General features: G+C 42.6%; 2 protein-coding genes across 12 annotated transcripts in view; one reads left to right on the top strand and one right to left on the bottom strand.

Moving 5' to 3' along the window:
• Positions 1-19,586, top strand: part of kmt2e (lysine (K)-specific methyltransferase 2E) — a 69,388-nt gene that overhangs the window by 37,317 nt on the left and 12,485 nt on the right. For 4 of the 6 annotated variants that reach the window (XM_051919937.1, XM_028808640.2, XM_051919944.1 and 1 more), the window contains one exon: positions 12,003-13,516. The exons of 1 other annotated variant lie outside the window; for it this stretch is intronic. In XM_051919937.1, the coding sequence (XP_051775897.1) occupies positions 12,003-13,157 (1,155 nt within the window). In that variant the 3' untranslated portion in view covers positions 13,158-13,516. Of the gene's footprint in view, positions 1-12,002; positions 13,517-19,031; positions 19,170-19,586 lie in introns of those variants that run through there. One more of the 6 variants, XR_007933665.1, reaches the window with a different exon arrangement.
• srpk2 (SRSF protein kinase 2) overlaps positions 13,573-19,586 on the bottom strand; it is a 64,237-nt gene continuing 58,223 nt past the window's right edge. For 3 of the 6 annotated variants that reach the window (XM_028808673.2, XM_028808690.2, XM_051919963.1), the window contains 5 exons: positions 16,407-16,507; positions 15,995-16,102; positions 15,752-15,821; positions 15,071-15,163; positions 13,573-14,383 (listed from right to left, as the gene is read on the bottom strand). In XM_028808673.2, the coding sequence (XP_028664506.1) occupies positions 14,199-14,383; positions 15,071-15,163; positions 15,752-15,821; positions 15,995-16,102; positions 16,407-16,507 (557 nt within the window). In that variant the 3' untranslated portion in view covers positions 13,573-14,198. Of the gene's footprint in view, positions 14,384-14,816; positions 15,164-15,751; positions 15,822-15,994; positions 16,103-16,406; positions 16,508-19,586 lie in introns of all 6 variants that reach the window. The other 3 variants (XM_028808663.2, XM_028808698.2, XR_007933668.1) reach the window with 2 other exon arrangements.

Below are 19,586 nucleotides of genomic sequence, written 5' to 3'. Positions count from 1 at the left end.
TTGCTCATCATGACCTATTTTTAAAATATTTGATAATTGATGAAGTGAGATTCGGGCAGCCAGACACTGCTGGGTTGACACATTTGGCCAAGTATACACCTCATTTTACTGTGTACACCATATGTGACAATAAATCCTGATAGAAACTTATACAAAGTTTACAATACCAATGAATGATCAGCATGAAATGCTGTTTGAACATAAAAAAACAAAGTGGGGACAAACAAAACAAAACTCGCATTGCTAATTAAGTGATGGAGCCAAGCCCCGATTGAACAGAATGAAGCATATGATTTTTTTCTATAGCTGATGAAGATGTTGGTCTCAGAATATGATCAGAAGAGAACAGGATGGCAGTCTTGAGTGAGTAAAATAAATTAGGACATTTTGTTTGGTAGGCATGCATTCAAGTCCATGGTATTCTGAGACAGTACTAATTTTTGGCTTTGATGGTAATGGAGAGTCAAGATTTTTTTGAAGATTTTAGCTTTGAATCAACTTCAAAATCACCTTCGTTACAAAAGATGGCTCTAATGCGGAGTTCTACTGCAGTGCCACCATGGAATGTGTGTAGCAGTATGCAGCTCAAGTGAAATAATATAATATTTAGCCACTGGGGAAAAAAAAGCACAATAATGCACACCAAACTGGGAACCCTTTTAACAAAGTTTGCTCTCGGCTTTCAAAGAAAGGGCACCCCACTAAATTGAAAATAACACTTAAACATGTGAATACTAAGAATAAAGAATCAGGGAGCAAAAAGCAGAGGGAGTGGCTACATGCACATTTTAGTGATGAGCATAATAGTGTTTGACGCAAACAAATGGACAAACAATGCAAAGCAAATATACGCATGCAAACTGAGATAAGAAATGATCACAGCTTAACATTCCCGCACTGAATTCCATTGGACAACAATACCTTCATAACACTCCATTCTCCTTTGTTTTTTTTATCTTTATTAAATCATTTTATATTTTTAAATTTCTGGTGTTATGAAGAGCTGTGTTTTAAAGTGCCACATTCATTTAAAGGCTGCAGTTTACCATCTCTTAAACACCTACCTATTTATGAGTCATAAACACTTTATTCTGTGAAGACCTACTGTGAGCAAATAAAGTAAAAATATTTAAAAGGAAAAACAAAAGCACATATGATATACATTTTAATATTTTAGAATACATACTTATTTTTATTGTGAACATTTTAAACCCTAACTTGAAGCTAATCTGGCAACCCAAGTGCAGTTTCGTTGGTTATTTATTGAATTTGAAAAGTTACTAAGTGCGTATCTGATAGTCTGTGAGACTGAACTTTCCTTTGAAACCACAAACGTGCATGAAAGCACATCAGGCGTGGATAGCATCAATACTATGGAAAATGAGCATTGGTCCCATATCAGAGTTTCAAAATCGGTATTATCAATAAGTCTGCCTTTTTTGGCAGCTGTGTTATGTATAAAAACACCTACAATATATACATACTAATACAGAATAAAGGAAAGACAAATTCCAGTCTATGCAGATGGACTTAACCTTTCTGCAAAATTGTAATTTAGTCTAAAGTCGCTCCTTGGCCATGAGACCACCCATTTTCCGCTGAGGCACTTTACAGTGTGCTGTTGGAACATCCTAATATTTGATGAATGAAATTCAGTAAAGGCCTTCCTTAAGAGGCTGTTGGTTACAATGATACACACATTCTGTGATCTTGTTCCAAATCTGGTTAAAATCCCAAGCACCACTGAAGAAGAAAAGATTTAATTTTGTACACTTTTATTTCACTGCACACCATCAGGTTGGTAGTGTACAGATTAGCTGGCTGGTAATTTGACCCTACCACAAATATCGCTTTGAGTTTCCTAAACTGCTTATTGAAAATTGAAATTACTTCGCACAATGTCCCTTACATTTGCTTCTTTTGCAAGAAAGTGAGATGGCCTCTATTGTTGTACATTAAATAACAAACACATAATAAAAAAATTGTCTTGTCTAAAGAGACCATAGGGCCTGCTTGGTGTGTTGTTTTTTTAAATTTCCTTCTGCTGAGGTTCAATGGACTAGAGTGCAATGCACTTATTGAGTGCGGAGTCCAGTTATTTCAAGGTCTGTTTTTTCTCAAGTTGTATTAAGAAAAAAAAGTTTTTTTTGATAATTACAAAAGAAGCAGTTGTGGTTTTGCTGAAGTGGTGAATACAGAGGTAGTTATGTAAAATGATAGGTTGACTGATCAGTATTTCTACATTGACATTCTACCCCAATATAATCTGTACCACTTGTACGTTAATAGTGGGCATTTAATGTTCTCATGAACACATCTCACACAATAGGACTGACTGTGAGAGGAAGCAGCTACATTTAAAACCAGCTCATTTGTGGAGGGAAAATGTTACATTAGAACAATCCAGATGAGCACATGCCATTCAGCCCAACAAAGCTTGCCGTTCCTGTCCACTTAATTCTAGAAAAACATCTTGTTTAGTTTTGAAAGTCCTACTGTCTACCACATTTAATTGGTAGCTCATTCCAAGTGTCTATGGTTCTCTGTGCAAAGAAAATCCTAATGTTTGTGCAAAATTTATCCTTAACAAGTTTCCACTTGTGTCCCTGTGTTCTTGATGAACTCATTTTAAAATAACCGTCTTGATCCGCTGTACTAATTTATTCATAATTCTAAGCACTTCAGTCATGTCCCATCTTAATCTTCTTTTGTTTGAACTGAATGAGGCTCAGCTCTTTTAATCTTTCTTCATAAGTCATCTCATATAGCTCTTTAATTCAGTCTAGTCGGTCTTCTCTGGATTTTTTCTAGCACTGCTATGTCCTTTTTCTAACCTGGAGACCAAAATTTCACACTGAAATCCAGATGAGGCCTCACCAGTGCGTTATAAAGCTTGAGCAGAACCTCTTGTACTTGGACTTGTACTCTACACGTTGTGATATATAACATAACATTCTGTTAATGTTCTTAATGGCTTCTGAACACTGGCAGTTGATAGAGTTGATTTCTGTACAACTCCTAAATCCTTCTCATAAGGTGTACTTTCGATTTCTAGACTTCCTATTGTGTATTCAAACTTAACATTTTTACTTCCTACATGTCATACTTTACATTTACTTACGTTAAATTTCATCTGCTACAAATTTGCTCAAACCTATATGCCATCCAAGTCCCTATGTAATGATTTAATGGATTCCAGATTATCTGTCAATACACCTGTCTTGGTATGATCTGCAGACTTAACCAGCTTGTTATTTATATTCCTATCCAAATCATTTATACATTTATAACATATGAAAAAGTTTGGGAACCCCTCTCAGCCTGCATAATAACTTACTCTACTTTCAACAAAAGAGATAACAGTGGTATGTCTTTCATTTCCTTGGAACATAGAAGTACTGGGGTGTTTTCTAAACAAAGATGTTTAGTGAAGCAGTATTTAGTTGTATGAAATTAAATCAAATGTGAAAAACTGGCTTTGCAAATATGTGGGTCCCCTTGTCATTTTGCTGATTTGAATTCATGTAACTGCTCAATCCTGATTACTTGCAACACCAAATTGGTTGGATTAGCTCGTTAATCCTTGAACTTCATAGACAGGTATGTGCAATCATGAGAAAAGGTATTTAAGGTGGTCAATTGCAAGATGTGCTTCCCTTTAACTCTATTCTGAAGAGTGACAGCATGGGATCCTCAAAGCAACTCTCAAAAGATCTGAAAACAAAGATTGTTCAGTATCATGGTTTAGGGCAGCGGTTCTCAAACTGTGGGGCACGCCCCCCTAGGGGGGCACGAAGTAACTAAAGAGGGGGCACAAATGTTGTCATATGTGGCGTAATTTCGCTATTCGTAGGAAAATTTCAAACTTGTAGCAGTGTATTAGCAGCAAAAAATATAGGTATACAGTGATCCCTCGCTATATCGCGCTTCGCCTTTCGCGGCTTCACTCCATCGCGGATTTTATATGTAAGCATATTTAAATATATATCGCGGATTTTTCGCTGCTTCGCGGGTTTCTGCGGACAATAGGTCTTTTAATTTCTGGTACATGCTTCCTCAGTTGGTTTGCCCAGTTGATTTCATACAAGGGACGCTATTGGCAGATGGCTGAGAAGCTATCCAGCTTACTTTCTCTCTCTCTCTCTCTCTCTCTCTCTCTCTCTCTCTCTCTCTCTCTCTCGCTGACGTAGGGGGGTGTGAGCAGGGGGGCTGTGTGCAGCTGCTTCCTGAAGGACATGCTGCACGGAGCTTCGCATACTTAAAAGCTCAAAGGGCACGTATTGATTTTTTTTATCTGTCTCTCGCTATCTCTCTCTATCTCTCTCTCTCTCTGTCTTCCTGCTCCTGACAGAGGGGGTGTGAGCTGCCGCCTTCAACAGCTTTGTACCGGCGGTGCTTCGCATACTTAAAAGCCAAAAAGCCGTATTGATTTTTTTTTTGACTGCTTGCTTTGCACTCCTTTGAAAAGGAAGATATGTTTGCATTCTTTTAATTGTGAGACAGAACTGTCATCTCTGTCTTGTCATGGAGCACAGTTTAAACTTTTGAAAAAGAGACAAATGTTTGTTTGCAGTGTTTGAATAACGTTCCTGTCTCTCTACAACCTCCTGTGTTTCTGCGCAACTCTGTGACCCAAGCATGACAATATAAAAATAACCATATAAACATATGGTTTCTACTTCGCGGATTTTCCTATTTCGCGGGTGGCTCTGGAACGCAACCCCCGCGATGGAGGAGGGATTACTGTACATTTTATTAGCGTTTCAAAAAAACATTAGGGGGGTGCGATTAAAACAGTTATGAAAACTCAGGTCGCAAATACTTAAAGATTGAGAAATGCTGGTTATGGGGAAGGCTACAAAAAGCTATCTCAGAGGTTTAAATTGTCAGTTTCAACTATAAGGAATCTAATCAAGAAATGGAAGGCCACAGGCACAGTTGCTGTTAAACCCAGGTCTGACAGGCCAAGAAAAATACAGGAGCGGCATATGCGCAGGATTGTGAGAATGGTTACAGACAACCCACAGATCACCTCCAAAGACCTGCAAGAACATCTTGCTGCAGATGGAGTATCTGTACATCATTCTACAATTCAGTGCAATTTGCACAAAGAACATCTGTATGGCAGGGTGATGAGAAAGAAGCCCTTTCTGCACTCACGCCACAAACGGAGTCGCTTGTTGTATGCAAGCGCTCATTTAGACAAGCCAGATTCATTTTGGAACAAAGTGCTTTGGACTGATGAGACAAAAATTGAGTTATTTGGTCATAACAAAAAGCGCTTTGCATGGTGGAAGAAGAACACCGCATTCCAAGAAAAAACACCTGCTACCTACTGTCAAATTTGGGGGAGGTTCCATCATGCTGTGGGGCTATGTGGCTAGTTCAGGGATTGGGGCCCTTGTTAAAGTCAAGGGTTGGATGAATTCAACCCAATATCAACATTCTTCAGGATTATGTTCAAGCATCAGTCACAAAGTTGAAGTTATGCAGGGGTTGGATATTCCAAAAAGGCAATGACCCAAAACACAGTTCGAAATCTACAATGGCATTCATGCAGAGGGAGACGTACAATGTTCTGGAATGGCTGTCACAGTCCCCTGACTTGAATATCATCCAAAATCTATGGGATAATTTGAAGCAGGCTGTCCGTGCTCGGCAGCCATCAAATTTAACTGAACTGAAGAGATTTTGTATCGAAGAATGGTCAAAAATACCTCCATCCAGAATCCAGACACTCGTCAAAGGCTATAGGAGGCGTCTAGAGGCTGTTATATTTGCAAAAGGAGGCTCAACTAAGTATTGATGTCATATCTCAGTTGGGGTGCCCAAATTTATGCACCTGTCTAATTTTGTTATGATGCATATTGCATATTTTCTGTTAATCCAATAAACTTAATGTCACTGCTGAAATACTACTGTTTCAATAAGGCATGTCATATATTAAAAGGAAGTTGCTACTTTGAAAGCTCAGCCAATGATAAACAAAATCCAAAGAATTAAGAGGGGTTCCCAAACTTTTTCATATGACTGTGTGTGTGTGTGTGTATATATATATATATATATATATATATATATATATATACATACATACATACAGTGGGTACGGAAAGTATTCAGACCCCCTTCAATTTTTCACTCTGTCATATTGCAGCCATTTGCTAAAATCATTTAAATTAATTTTATTCCTCATTAATGTACACACAGCACCCCATATTGACAGACAAAAAAAAGAATTTTTGAAATTGTTGCAGATTTATTAAAAAAGAAAAACTGAAATATCACATGGTCCTAAGTATTCAGACCCTTTGCTCAGTATTTAGTAGAAGCACCCTTTTGAGCTAATACAGCCATGAGTCTTCTTGGGAAAGATGCAACAAGTTTTTCACACCTGGATTTGGGGATCCTCTGCCATTCCTCCTTGCAGATCCTCTCCAGTTCTATCAGGTTGGATGGTAAACATTGGTGGACAGCCATTTTTAGGTCTCTCCAGAGATGCTCAATTGGGTTTAAGTCAGGGCTCTGGCTGGGCCATTCAAGAACAGTCACAGAGTTGTGAAGCCACTCCTTCGTTATTTTAGCTGTGTGCTTAGGGTCATTGTCTTGTTGGAAGGTAAACCTTCGGCCCAGTCTGAGGTCCTTAGCACTCTGGAGAAGGTTTTTGTCCAGGATATCCCTGTACTTGGCCGCATTCATCTTTCCCTTGATTGCAACCAGTCGTCCTGTCCCTGCAGCTGAAAAACACCCCCACAGCATGATGCTGCCACCGCCATGCTTCACTGTGGGGACTGTATTGGACAAGTGATGAGCAGTGCCTGGTTGTCTCCACACATACTGCTTAGAATTAAGGCCAAATAGTTCTATCTTGGTCTCATCAGACCAGAGAATCTTATTTCTCACCATCTCAGAGTCCTTCAGGTGTCTTTTAGCAAACTCCATGCGGACTGTCATGTGTCTTGCACTGAGGAGAGGCTTCCAACAGGCCACTCTGCCATAAAGCCCTGACTGGTGGAGGGCTGCAGTGATGGTTGACTTTCTACAACTTTCTCCCATCTCCTGACTGCATCTCTAGAGCTCAGCCAAAGTGATCTTTGGGTTCTTCTTTACCTCTCTCACCAAGGCTCTTCTCCCCCGGTAGCTCAGCTTGGCCGGACAGCCAGCTCTAGGAAGGGTTCTGGTCGTCCCAAACGTCTTCCATTTAAGGATTATGGAGGCCACTGTGCTCTTGGGAACCTTAAGTGCAGCAGATATTTTTTTGTAACCTTGGCCAGATCTGTGCCTTGCCACAATTCTGTCTCTGAGCTCTTCATGTAGTTCCTTTGACCTCATGATTCTCATTTGCTCTGACATGCATTGTGAGCTGTAAGGTCTTATATAGACAGGTGTGTGGCTTTCCTAATCAAGTCCAATCAGTATAATCAAACACAGCTACACTCAAATGAAGGTGATCTCAAGGATGATCAGAAGAAATGGAAAGCACCTGAGTTAAATATGAGTGTCACAGCAAAGGGTCTGAATACTTAGGACCATGTGATATTTCAGTTTTTCTTTTTTAATAAATCTGCAACAATTTCAAAAATTCTTTTTTTTTGTCTGTCAATATGGGGTGCTGTGTGTACATTAATGAGGAAAAAAATTAAATGATTTTAGCAAATGGCTGCAATATAACAGAGTGAAAAATTGAAGGGGGTCTGAATACTTTCTGTACCCACTGTGTGTGTGTGTATATATATATATATATATATATATATATATATATATATATATATATAATATAATATAGCAGCGCCCATAGCATTGACCCCTGTGGAACACCAATCTTAATATCACCCAGTTCTGATAAGGTTCTTCGCACCATAACTGTCTTCTTCCTGTGTCTGAACCAATTCTACACCGCATACACCCTGAACTCCCACTTATTTTAGTTTGATGCCCAACCTCTCATGTGGCACCTTATCAAATGCTTTCTAAGAGTCAACATAAATAATACATGCTGCATTTTAATCATACCCTTTTGTTGCTTCCTTATAGAATTCCAGAATCTTGGTAAAATTGACCTCCCTCTTCTGAACCCATGCTGACTGTTCTGTAAAACTCCTGTCCTTGCCATGTGCTGCTCAATCTTATCCTTAATAATTCCATCCATCAATTTTCCTGTGATGCACGTTAAGCTTACTGGCCTGTAGTTGCTTGGATTTGCTTGGTCACCCTTATTATAACTGGGTAGTATTTGCCATTTTTCAGTCCTTTGTAATTTAACCCAATGTGCAGTGACATCCTAAAAATATGAATCAAGGGTATATATTACCTAATCCTGGAGATTTGTTTGAATTCATCCTATTTAAGTTACACTTCTCCCTTTAAAATTTCCGTATCACTTAGTACCTCCTTAGTAGTCCCTTTTACCAGTGGGATGTTATCCACTTCCTTGCATGTGAAGACAAATGTGAGTTTAGAGCAGGCCCTACTATTCACATTGGAGTTATTAGCCTTCTACGCCTTATACAGCTGTTTTTTTTTTTTCTTTTTTTTGTTTGTTCCTGTATGTACAGTTGTAAACCTGGCCTGTACTAAACTCTCTGCGCCCCCACCCACCCTGATGCCCTAGTTTCAGCAAACCACAACTAACCTACTCGTATACTGCCTCCTTAACACGCAGTTCCAATACACATTTCCATTCATTGTTTGGCGGTGGGAACCAGCAAGAAAGTTGAATTATTCTTAAGGAATGGAAGTGAGGTGGTGGGAAGAGCGAGAGTGGAATCCAATCTTTTGGGAAGATTAAGAAGGAAGCTGCACTGTTCCCAAGGTGGAGGCTGGTATTGGTAGTGGGCACACACTTGAATAATTTTTTTATTTCTCTTCAGCTAAATTCTTGAATGCTGTTAATTGCACATGACTGATAAAATGCAGCTTACCTTTTCACTGTTCAGAATGACTGGGATAGTGGAGTTTTTTCATGTCCCAGTTCCGGTGTGGAATGATGTATTGCAGTCATCTCTTGATCCTTCTCATTCCAGTACAAGTCCCAAAGCGCCAGAGCCTGTGCTGCCACTAATCTAATGCAAGAGAAGAAGCGAAACTTCATGGTGCACTTGGCATACTCCTTGGCACTCATACAAGGCCAGTTTTGACTTACTAAATGGCACTTTACTGAGTGGTCGGTGAAACTGAAAACACCTAAATAAAGTACAAGAAATCATGAGGAGAATGTGCCCACTGTACTCTGGACAGGATTTGAACCCAAGTCTCCCACACTGTGCAGCCTGCACGCTAACCACCGTTTCACCAGCCTATCTTTGGCAGTGGCTTCAAAATACCAAATAGATTTAGTGAGCTAACTGCAAACTGGTGTGTCCATCATGTAGTAAAAATAATACTGCAAAGTAGTACAGATGCAGATTTTATTTTACCAGAACTATTAGCAGACCTGTTCTATTTTTATTACATCTTTAAAATTCACCAACAGTGGATTAGAAGAAATTGCATATACTAATAAGAGCCATGGCCCATATTTAAAGTCTCTCATGGCTTGTGGAACAGTACACCCACACAAAAGCCGCATGCTCTGTTCAAACCTCCATTACACCACAAAGCTGAACGCTCGAAGCAGAAATGAGCAGCGGGCTTCTTCATGCGACATTCTGATAGGCTAATAAAGCCAGACTGATGTCATCCTGACCCTGAGAAAGCTACATGGGGGCTTCAGAGTTTTACAAGGTCTCACTAAAGTTCATCTCGCAGAATTCTTTGAATGAAATGTTGGAATCAAGTGCTTGAAGATGCTGGAAAAAGTAAAGGGGTGAAGCAATGAGGCACTTTTTCCACATTAAGGATTGTTGGAATTCAAATCAAATCACGGAGCAGTGTGCCCTTACAAACTGTCTTGGTGAAGTATTGGGGACATGAATCATGATGGCCTTCTTATATTTTCAAAGATACTGCTTCTGAAGGAAAAAAAAAATACAATTTGTGACATTAATCTACACTAAGTGACCACTGCTTTAGATAAACATAAAATATGGCTCACTTGGTGACTGTCATGTGCTAACAAGTTAGGTGGATAGCATTATACTGTGTGTACAATGCAGAGGGAAGCGGAAGATGGCCGAGATTAGATTTATTTTCATTTTTATTTTCAACACAAGCACCATCATGTGCTTCAAAACCGCAGTAACGCTGCTGTTCTTGACACACTCATACCTCCATCAAGCAGCAGTCCTGTGGTCACACTTGTACTGTCACATCTCCTGTCAGAATGAAGAAGGTTGTACAGTAAAAACCATCCTTTACAAAGGAACTGTCACCAGACTCATCTTTCTTTCTTTATGCAATGTCCTGCAATCCAAGCTCTCAGATATTCTTACATAAATGAGCCTGACAATTAAAGAATCGCAGATTATTGAAACGTTACCATTACATAATCAGGTTTAAGACTGCAGGGCCAGAGCCTATCATAGTAGGATCGGGTGCAAGGAGGGAGCTGAACTCCATTGCACAACCCACCTTTCGTAGCACTCAAATGCACCAGTTAAGAACTGGCACACCTATAGAAACTCGAGGCTTATAAATTACCCCATGGCAGAGGAACATGTGCTGGCAGTTGATATTTTAATGCAAAAACGAGTAATGAAGCTTCTGTGAAAGAGGTGAATGTTTCAAAGACATCATTCAGTATGCATCTTCACATTTTATGAAGTGGTCCACTACAGGTTGATCAGCACATGCAGCAATAGTTCTAACGTACATGTGACAATAATGGCCTCCAGCCCTATCTGTGTGCAAGTCAGGCTTTTGAATTGCTGAATCACGTAACAAATCTGAGCAGGTACAAACAATGTTTGCTCCAGATTGGTAACTGCAAGAAGAGGGCAACAGGATTATTTTTTAAAAAAAAAAAAGGATGCTGGATTATTCTGTGAATTTATGCATGGGCGTTACAATACTTGTTTTGATACTTTGCCATCCTCTCATCTTCTTTTTTTTTCCCTGCCTTAATTCTTTATTGTTACTTTTTAACCTGCTGTTCTGTATCTATACTCCATTATCACCTCTGGATTCAAAGTTGTCAAGTCTACAAATGTTTGTTTCCATTTTTGAAATTTCACCTTCATCCTTTCTGTATGGAGAGTAGCGAGTGTGATTAGGCCGATAGAGAGGCCTTCTTGCAGTTAGAAGCCCCAGACCAAGAGGAGTCCTCCTTCAGCTCCTGTGTTTGAAAGGGGTGTTCTGTAAGCCCAAAGCCCCACGTTCACATCCTGCTGTAGCATCATAGAGTTACCCGCAGCAAATTCCCATCCTTCACTGACAGGTTGTTGGAATTAAACAAATGGTGTATAGTTAGCTGTACTGCTTAACATTACATTCCAGACCCTGCTTAATGCAATTTTGGGACAGGAATGGAGCCTGGCAGTACATTGCAAAGGGCATGAACACAGTAGCACCTCCTCACTCGTACGTGTGTTTTTAGGGCCTTGGGCACAGACAGACATGGGGAGTTGGAGCACCCTGAGTTCAAATCCTACCTTCACCATCTGTAAATTAAATCAAATCTGCCTTGCCCACTAGGCCTTGGATTTTTAAATCCTAGTCTTTATCTTTAGAATCAATGCACATGTTCAGTTTCAGTCCGGAGGTGCTCCCCTTTGTGTTTGTGAGGGTGGGTGTTCCTACCCTGCTCCCATTTTGTATACAGAACTCTAAAGCGTCCTCACTGCTGTGCATTTCAGTGTATTTGGTTATGATCTGGGCACATGCCCTCCTTTGCTGTTCATTTCTAGGGTGGCAGTGTTTAAGCCCTGAATGAACAGCCAGCCTCCTGCTGCCACTTGTGTTACGTCTGCAGATCCCACCCACTTTCTGTCATTGGCCTTTTCCATGATTGGAGTGAACCATGTCACCATTTCCTGTTCAAATGTTTCCAATAGCTGCTGTCTTTTTGGTAATGGGAACCTTCTCGAGAACCTTGCTCCTCAATCGGACTTGTACTCTTGATTTTGCAGCCCTACTCTCCTGCTCAGTCTTCCGGGAAGGTTGTGACAAAATCTGAGCTCCTGACAGAAGGCTCCGAGAGTGTTGGCCAGGTACGGCCCGGCGATGGACACACCAGAATGACCTCCGTCCAGTCTGCCAGCAAGCACTGGGATCTGAAAATCACCGTCTCCATAAACCCCTCCAAAATGCACTGCTCACCTTGCACTGTGTCCTCTCCAAGCCCCTCAACTCCCATGCAGCCCTCTTTTCCTGTGACCTCTGTGCTGCATTCTCCAAAACCTCAGCCGCCTCCACTCCTGGGCTCCCCATACCGCAGCCAGCGAGCATTCCATCAGGCTGTAGGTGCCGCTGGGCAGTATACCCAGTATGGACAGCAGGCAGCCCCCCCTCCTCCTCCCCCGCCTCCTCCCGCCCCGGTCAGCTCTTCCTACTTTACAACCCCACCCTCTGCAGCCACCACTTTCCCGGGGTATAGCGCTACGCCAGTGGTGACCACCTTCTCCAGTGGCCCAAATCAGACCCTTCTGCAGCAGCCGCAGCCGCCAGGTGCAGCTCAATCCTCACCCTTGTCTGCTCCACCCAACATTCACCATGTCCACCATGGGCATCACCTTCCACAACCACCCAGTGGGCATTATGCACCTAGTCAGAATGGACCTGCCCCCCCACCACCACCCCCTCCGCCTCCCCCATCACACATCCATTCACAGACTCACCACCTGCCCCCACCCCCTCCTCCCCCCACCCCATCCCTGCACCATCAGCACCTCCTAAGCACCACCCCCACACTGCAGCACCAGCAGCATGTGCTGAACTCTGCGCCCCCGCCACCACCCCCACCCCCACCTCCTCCGCCCCAGCAGCAGCAGCAAGGCTCGACGCTCCTAACTCCACCGCCAGTGCCTCCGGTTAGCACGCTGCAGGCCACACACCCCTACGCTGTGGCACCGGCAGCTGTGGGGGGCTATTCTGCCCATGGGCCAGCGCTGCTGCTTCCCTCCCTCCCTGCTGGGCCAGGCACTCAAGGACCAAACTCACTCCCTGTGGCTGTCCCTAGCAGTAGCAGCACCGTCTATCCAGCACACCAGCAGAGTGTCCTCCCGCCCCCCCGGCCAGCTCCCCCTTTCCAGCAAAGCAGCTACCTGGGCTCGGGCTGGCACTGAGGCACGGGCGTGGCTGGCCCTCCCATCTTGTAAATATTTTCTATTTAGTGCCCCCAGGTTTCACATCTTTTATTTATTGATTTGCTCCTTTCTGTTAGTCGGTTGGTCAGTTGGCTAGTTGTCAGCGGACATTCCACTTGCTCGCCTGCCTTGACCAGCTGACCACCTCACCCTACTTTGTTGCATTTAGAGGTTCATTTAGTGAATGTTTTGTACAAAGAAACTTTTTTATACTTGTGTAAATAATCAAATCTGTCAACAGACAGCCAGTGTACTTCTTGTGTCCGGCGGGGGCGGCAATGGTGGTCCCCTGCTGTACAAATGTATCTATATGTGTAAATACAACACTGTGCTGGTCATTTTGTCTCTCTCGTCTTTGCTCGCCCGACCCCAGTAAGCACATAGGCACGCAGCATTTTGGTTTCAACTCCCACTTTATTCAGTCGCTCAATGAGAAATTACTCCAGACGTTCGGAAGAACAGTGGACATCGGGAGCTGTGGAGATTATTGCAAAGCGTCTGACCGCCAAGCTCCCTGGAGGTCAAGGCGCAAAACAGAACAGGAAGTTGGACAAACGAGCACCGCCACGCACAAGCACAACTCCACAGCACGACACCAGAGGCTTCGCTTAAACAAACACATGGAACAGGCTGGGGTGCCCACCACTGGCAGTGGCCCGACGATTCCCCACATCCCCCCCCAGCAGAGGGGGTGGGAAGGTGGGGGGTGACTGCTCCTGGAATGTGTGCAAGGAAGAACAGGTGCACCGCCACCACCTCACTCTCTCCTCCATGGTCCCTTTTGCACCTCCATCACTTGTTGGTTCAGCTAAAATATTCACAGTTACAAAGAGAAATGAAGTGGCGGAGGGGTCGGGTAGGGAGGCAAGGGGGTAGGAGTCTGGATCGGACTGAGCAGTGTGCACTGTGCTCCTATCCTCCAGCGGAGCAGCACCTCCAAACTACTCCCCCCATTTCTCGTGCCGCCGGTGTGTCTCTTGGTAGCAGGACCAGCGCCTGCCAGTGGGGGGGTCAGCACTGCTAGGAATTGAGCCAAGGATGTGTGAGGCATTCGCCTGCCGAGGCCCTCTTCTCTGGCACCATCTCCAGCATGGGCAATAGGAAGTCAGTGAAGTGCGCAGCTTCGTCCGCCTGCCAGCCATACTTTTCCACCAATACGTCAAAGAGGCTCCAGGGCTTGAGCTTAGTAATGTGTCTCAGTTCCCCTGCAGAGAAAGGAAATCCTGTTAAAAAGAAGAGAAGGGGCACAGGGACCCCCAGCCAATGGTCCAAAGGGGACAGGAGGGGGTTGGCTTTGTAAAAAGAACCACCTCAATTAAACTGCTTAATGTTAAGGTTGTTCCCATAAAAAGGAAGCAAGTCAGAACTTGACCCCAAAACACAAGTGAGGAAAGACGGTTAAAGGACACTCGTCACTGAAGTAAAGGGTGGAGACCTCACCCAAAAGACATACACTTGTACAAGAGCAGAAGACCTTTCTGCAGAAGATAGTGTGTCAGAACAAAGGAGCCAATCAGAAGGAATACAAAGGCATCTGTTGCCCACACCCCGTGAAAGTTTACCCAGAAAGGATGGAGAGGTTCTCCAGATGAGAGAGCAGCACCAGATGATCACTGGTACAGAGAGAGCTGGCTTTACCTTTCTTGGTGAAAAACTCCTTGGCAAACCTCCCGGACAGTGCCAACTTGCGGGGTATCATTCCCAGCAGTTCAATGATCAGAGCTATGTGATCTGCGGCAGGAATGTCGGCGACAAAACAGAACAATGCAATAAGTAAAGAGCAAAATGAGCTGCGCTCCAAGCCATGCAGGACAACCTGGCCACTTTGGTCCGCCAGTAAAAGACACCTGTCCTGTATGCCTTGGGCGCCTCCAACAAAAGAAGGGAACTACCTCTGCGATTGAAGAATTCCCGGGAATACTTTCCAGAAAGGGCAAAATGTCGAGGAATAGTGCCTAAGAGCTCAATGATGTGGGCAATGTGGTCTGAAGAGAGCGGCCAAGGTCAGCATAGCAGTAGTGTAGAAAGAGCAGGAGACAGATAAAAGAGAGACAGAACGGCAAAGAGACAGAGTTAGTTTAAAATGAAATTTAAAAAAAAAAAAAAAAAAACACACTGATCAGCAAGATGCACATCAGCAGAAATAAGCAACTGGACAAGGCAGACTGGAATGCAGCCGAGCAAAGGAGTCGTCACGGTGGAACAGAACTACTGAAGGGTTTGCAAAACTGCCAGGTGAGAACAGACATGGGAAGGCATCAAGAGAGATCAAGTTTAGCCAGAAATGCGCATGCAGCTAACGGACTAAGAAAAGGGGCAGGAGGTCTAAGTGAACAAAAAGCAAGATGCGTCTTGTATGTTATGATGGAAAAGATCAGACCAGGCAAACGTTTATATAGCACCTTACACATCACAGGCAACATAAATCAGTTAACCTAACGATACAATGCGACAAAAGTTGCAGATTTCTAACTGGGACTGTTTTTAGGTGCACTCCACTGTACACTCCTAACCCCATCCCCACCACCCAAATGTGCACTCCAAAGTGGGGAAAAAGAGAAATGGACACTTACCTTCATCTCTGGAGTAGTCCTCTCCAGAGTGAGGCTCAAACAAGTAGTCTCCTGTTGCAAGTTCAAAGGCCTGCACATAACACACAAACACAATGTTTCTGCTTCTAGGCAAGCGGTCTGTCTTTTATGTTTATTTTTCATTCAAGTCTGGTCTAGGTAGTTAATGGTCAACCAGTATTTACTCACTCGAAATACATAAAATAATGACACAGTGCACTTATAGAGGGGCAGGGCTCGACTTACCATGCAGGCGGTACTCCATATGTCTGCTGGTGTGCTGTACCCGGCTCCTATCAACACCTCAATTGAGCGGTATTGCCGTGTCTGAATGTCTTCTGTAAAATGTTTGTGCTGCAAGAGTCAAGGACATGGTGAGGTGAAGAAGAAATGGGCATCTTTGGCCACATGACCATCCACTTCTTATGTAGGCTATGCTGGTTAGACACCAACCCATTTTCATTCCAGAAACCACACAAAAATAGAATGGGGGGGGGGAGCAAAATTGGGCAGACAGACAGAAATGGGTGCACAGACATTAACTACTCCAAGGAAAATAGTACAGATGAGGAACACTGGCCAAAGGCCTATAGCAATCACAAATTAAGTATGCCATGCCAGCTCCTTTGATGGTCTTTGAACAGCAGTCTTCACTTACCACCCAACAGGCATTGCCCAGGTCTGCAATCTTGACATGGATTGTATCTGCATTACGGGGATCCAGAGGATTCACCAGTAGGTCAGCGGCACGAGCTTTGGCTGTATTAAAACACAGAATATTAGAGAGAGTTGGCAACGGCAGGGATGGTGACAAGTCTGCACTCTCAAAGAGACCGGACCTTACTCATTCTCCATCAAGTACACACTATGGGCTTGCTAACATGATACAACTCCCTGAGCCTAATTTTATTTACCCCAATACCACCACACCCATTCAGTCCCATTAAAACATTAGAAGATCCCATCAGCTGCAGTGCTAGTCAATACCTGGCACTTCTCTGCTCATTCACAATATAGCAATAGTAACAAGTCTATTCTTCCTCTATCAAGGTCCTCACTCACCACAAGTAAATATTCAGTGCCCCCTTTATGAGTCTTTCCAGACCACTAATGGCCAATCGGTCATAAAGCACCTGGGCCCCAATTCCTAATTCCCTGCAAATCCCCATCTCATTGCTTCAGACCTGGAGCCCCCCGGGGACTGCAGTTTCATCTTCCTTCTTTTTCTTCTTCTTCATTCAGAAAGGCCCAATATTGTGAAAGTTTCATTTGTAAGCAATTTAGTAATATTTATATTGTTAGCATAGCTTTAAAAAAGAAATTTATAACAAATGTTGCATTCCATTAAAATAGGAAGTAGAAATTTGAGTTTCTAGTTGGAATTTTCACCTGCAATGCCCAATTAAGCCAGATTTTCAGATCAGCGGAGTGTTGGGGCCATGTTGTCAAATCAAAGTTTGTCCAACTTCAGATCATTACGTCAATCCAAAATGGTGACATACACCACAGACTTTAATGAAAGCTCTAGTATTATACTGTTTATTAGCACTTCTGTCTACTTGTATCACATTAAGTCAGTCGTTCATACTGTGCTGTCCAACCATTATCCATGGACCTGTTGCTACTGTGTATGGATGTGCAAAATACCAAATAATACGTTATTATCAAGTGCTGTTTATTCTACTGGAGCAAGCACAACATAGGCCTTCCTGGACACATCCATATTGGCTTTCCAGATGTTTTACTGGAATGTAGTCAATCTGGGTGTGATATCATTCCCAGCTCCGTCATCTGAGGTAAATGGAATGCAGCCTGGTTCACCCTTTTGTATTCTACGAATAACACAACGACAAGCAGAGTAGGCACTAACAACAAACAACCCGCTGAACGGCTGAAGCTGCTCCAGGGTCATATATATATAGAAACTTAAAGAAATGGAATATCAGACACAAGAATTCTTTTCTTTTTGCGTGTATTATTGATTTTTGACATTTTTTTTGGTGTGAGCAGTTTGCTTTGAATTTCCCTAAAACTAAATCTAAAATGAAGACACTTAAACTCATTGTGCATGCCTTTCTATTAGCTGCATTTTGAACTACTCTGCAAACCGGGCGGAGTGGTGGCTCTGAGGCTAAGGATCTGCGCTGGTATCCCGAAGGTTGCCGGTTCGAATCCCCATCACTGCCAAAAGGCCACTGCTCTGCTGGGCCCTTGAGCAAGGCCCTTAACCTGTAATTGCTCCAGGGGCGCTGTACAATGGCTGACCCTGCGCTCTGACCCCAAGGGCTTATGCAAAAACTAACAAATTCCTAATACAAGAAATTGTATAAGGCGAAATAAAGAACAAAAAAAAAAAAAAAACCTTCGCTAAAACGCAGCTGCAAGATAAGTGGTACTTTATTTATCTCCAGGGGGATATTATAAAGCACCTTGAGCATGGGAAAGGTGCTATATAAATAGTACTATTATTATATTCAGCTTTTTGCAGCCTAATAAATAAATATTACTATGACAAACAACAAATACACACCAGAATGACAAAAAAGAAAGAAAGAAATAACATCTTTGCCTGACACCAAATCACAAAGCATGTTTAATTAAGGAAGGAGTTCAACTGAAAGTGGGTTAAAAACCTAGAGCCACAGGGGTTCCCCCAGGACTGAACTTTTAAACCTCTGCCGTAGCAGGCCCTTTTTATTCATTGGTAAATTCTGTATGCACAGCCTGTCATCTTAAAAACCAACAAGTCTCCACAATCCCCACCATTTATTTTTTAAACAACCCACAGCTGTTAAAGAAACCCAGCAGATCATGCACTTCGTCTCAATGGACCTTCTTGTTCCCTCTGCTCTTCTTGCATTAAACATCAGTGGTCCAATAAATGTCCAATTGTTTTTAGTTTTTCATTAATCATTCTAATAAATCCAGTCAACCTCTTTTGGGCAAATCTGTCTCACCCCTGGTCACTTTAGAGCCCCCACCAGTCCCTAAGTCTTGTTTTGTTTTCCCAGTGGTCCCCTACATTTCTGCCACAGTGTGCCCACTGCACCTCTTTGTCTCCCTGTGGATCCTTGCCAAGAACATCAAGTGTCCTCAGTGAACCATAAAACACCATATAACAATCCTTTACTGCAATCATATCCATTGTTTCTTTCTTTTCAAGTTCAAGTACATGTTTTTAAAAGGATTATTTTATTGTAGAAATGTTTTTTAGCCTTTGAGGTCACTTTCAAGTGAATGTTTATATACCGAGTTACCTAATTTTGTCTTCTGATACCTAAAGGCTCTAGGTTGGCCCCAGTGTGAATGACCCCAGCAATGGACTAGTGCCCTGCCCAGGGTTGTTTCCTGCCTTCTGCCCAGACCAGCTAGGATTGGCTCCGGAACTTCTGCGACTCTGAATTGGTTTAAGCAGGTTTGAGTATGTTATTTTTATATTTATCTACATATGTGAAAAGTTCCACGTTTAACCACACGCTAGCCTATTTTTAGTAGTCTTCTTCTAAAGAGATGAGAAAGACTTTCTGTACTTTTTTCACAACTAATTTATTTTAAATTAAATCAAACTCAGTTTGTTTAAAAATACAGGCAGGATGAAATTAAATATAGATTTTTTTTTTTTCCCCAAAGAATCCGGTTCACTTGAAAAAAAGCTTTTTTATATAGCTGACCCAAATTAACATTTTGTGGAAACAAGCTCATTGCTCATTCAATTTAGTTTTCAAAAAGGACATATCTATATTTATAGAGCAACATGCATGGAGAGCAATCAGTTGCATTGCAATCACTGATGACAACAACCTATTACAAGATTAAAATATTCCTACCAACAAAATAA

The sequence above is a fragment of the Erpetoichthys calabaricus genome, chromosome 1, assembly GCF_900747795.2.
Source record: "Erpetoichthys calabaricus chromosome 1, fErpCal1.3, whole genome shotgun sequence".
Taxonomy (NCBI): Eukaryota; Metazoa; Chordata; class Cladistia; order Polypteriformes; family Polypteridae; genus Erpetoichthys; species Erpetoichthys calabaricus.
The sequence above is the reverse complement of the archived record's forward strand: the minus strand, read 5'-3'. Positions and strand labels throughout refer to the sequence as shown.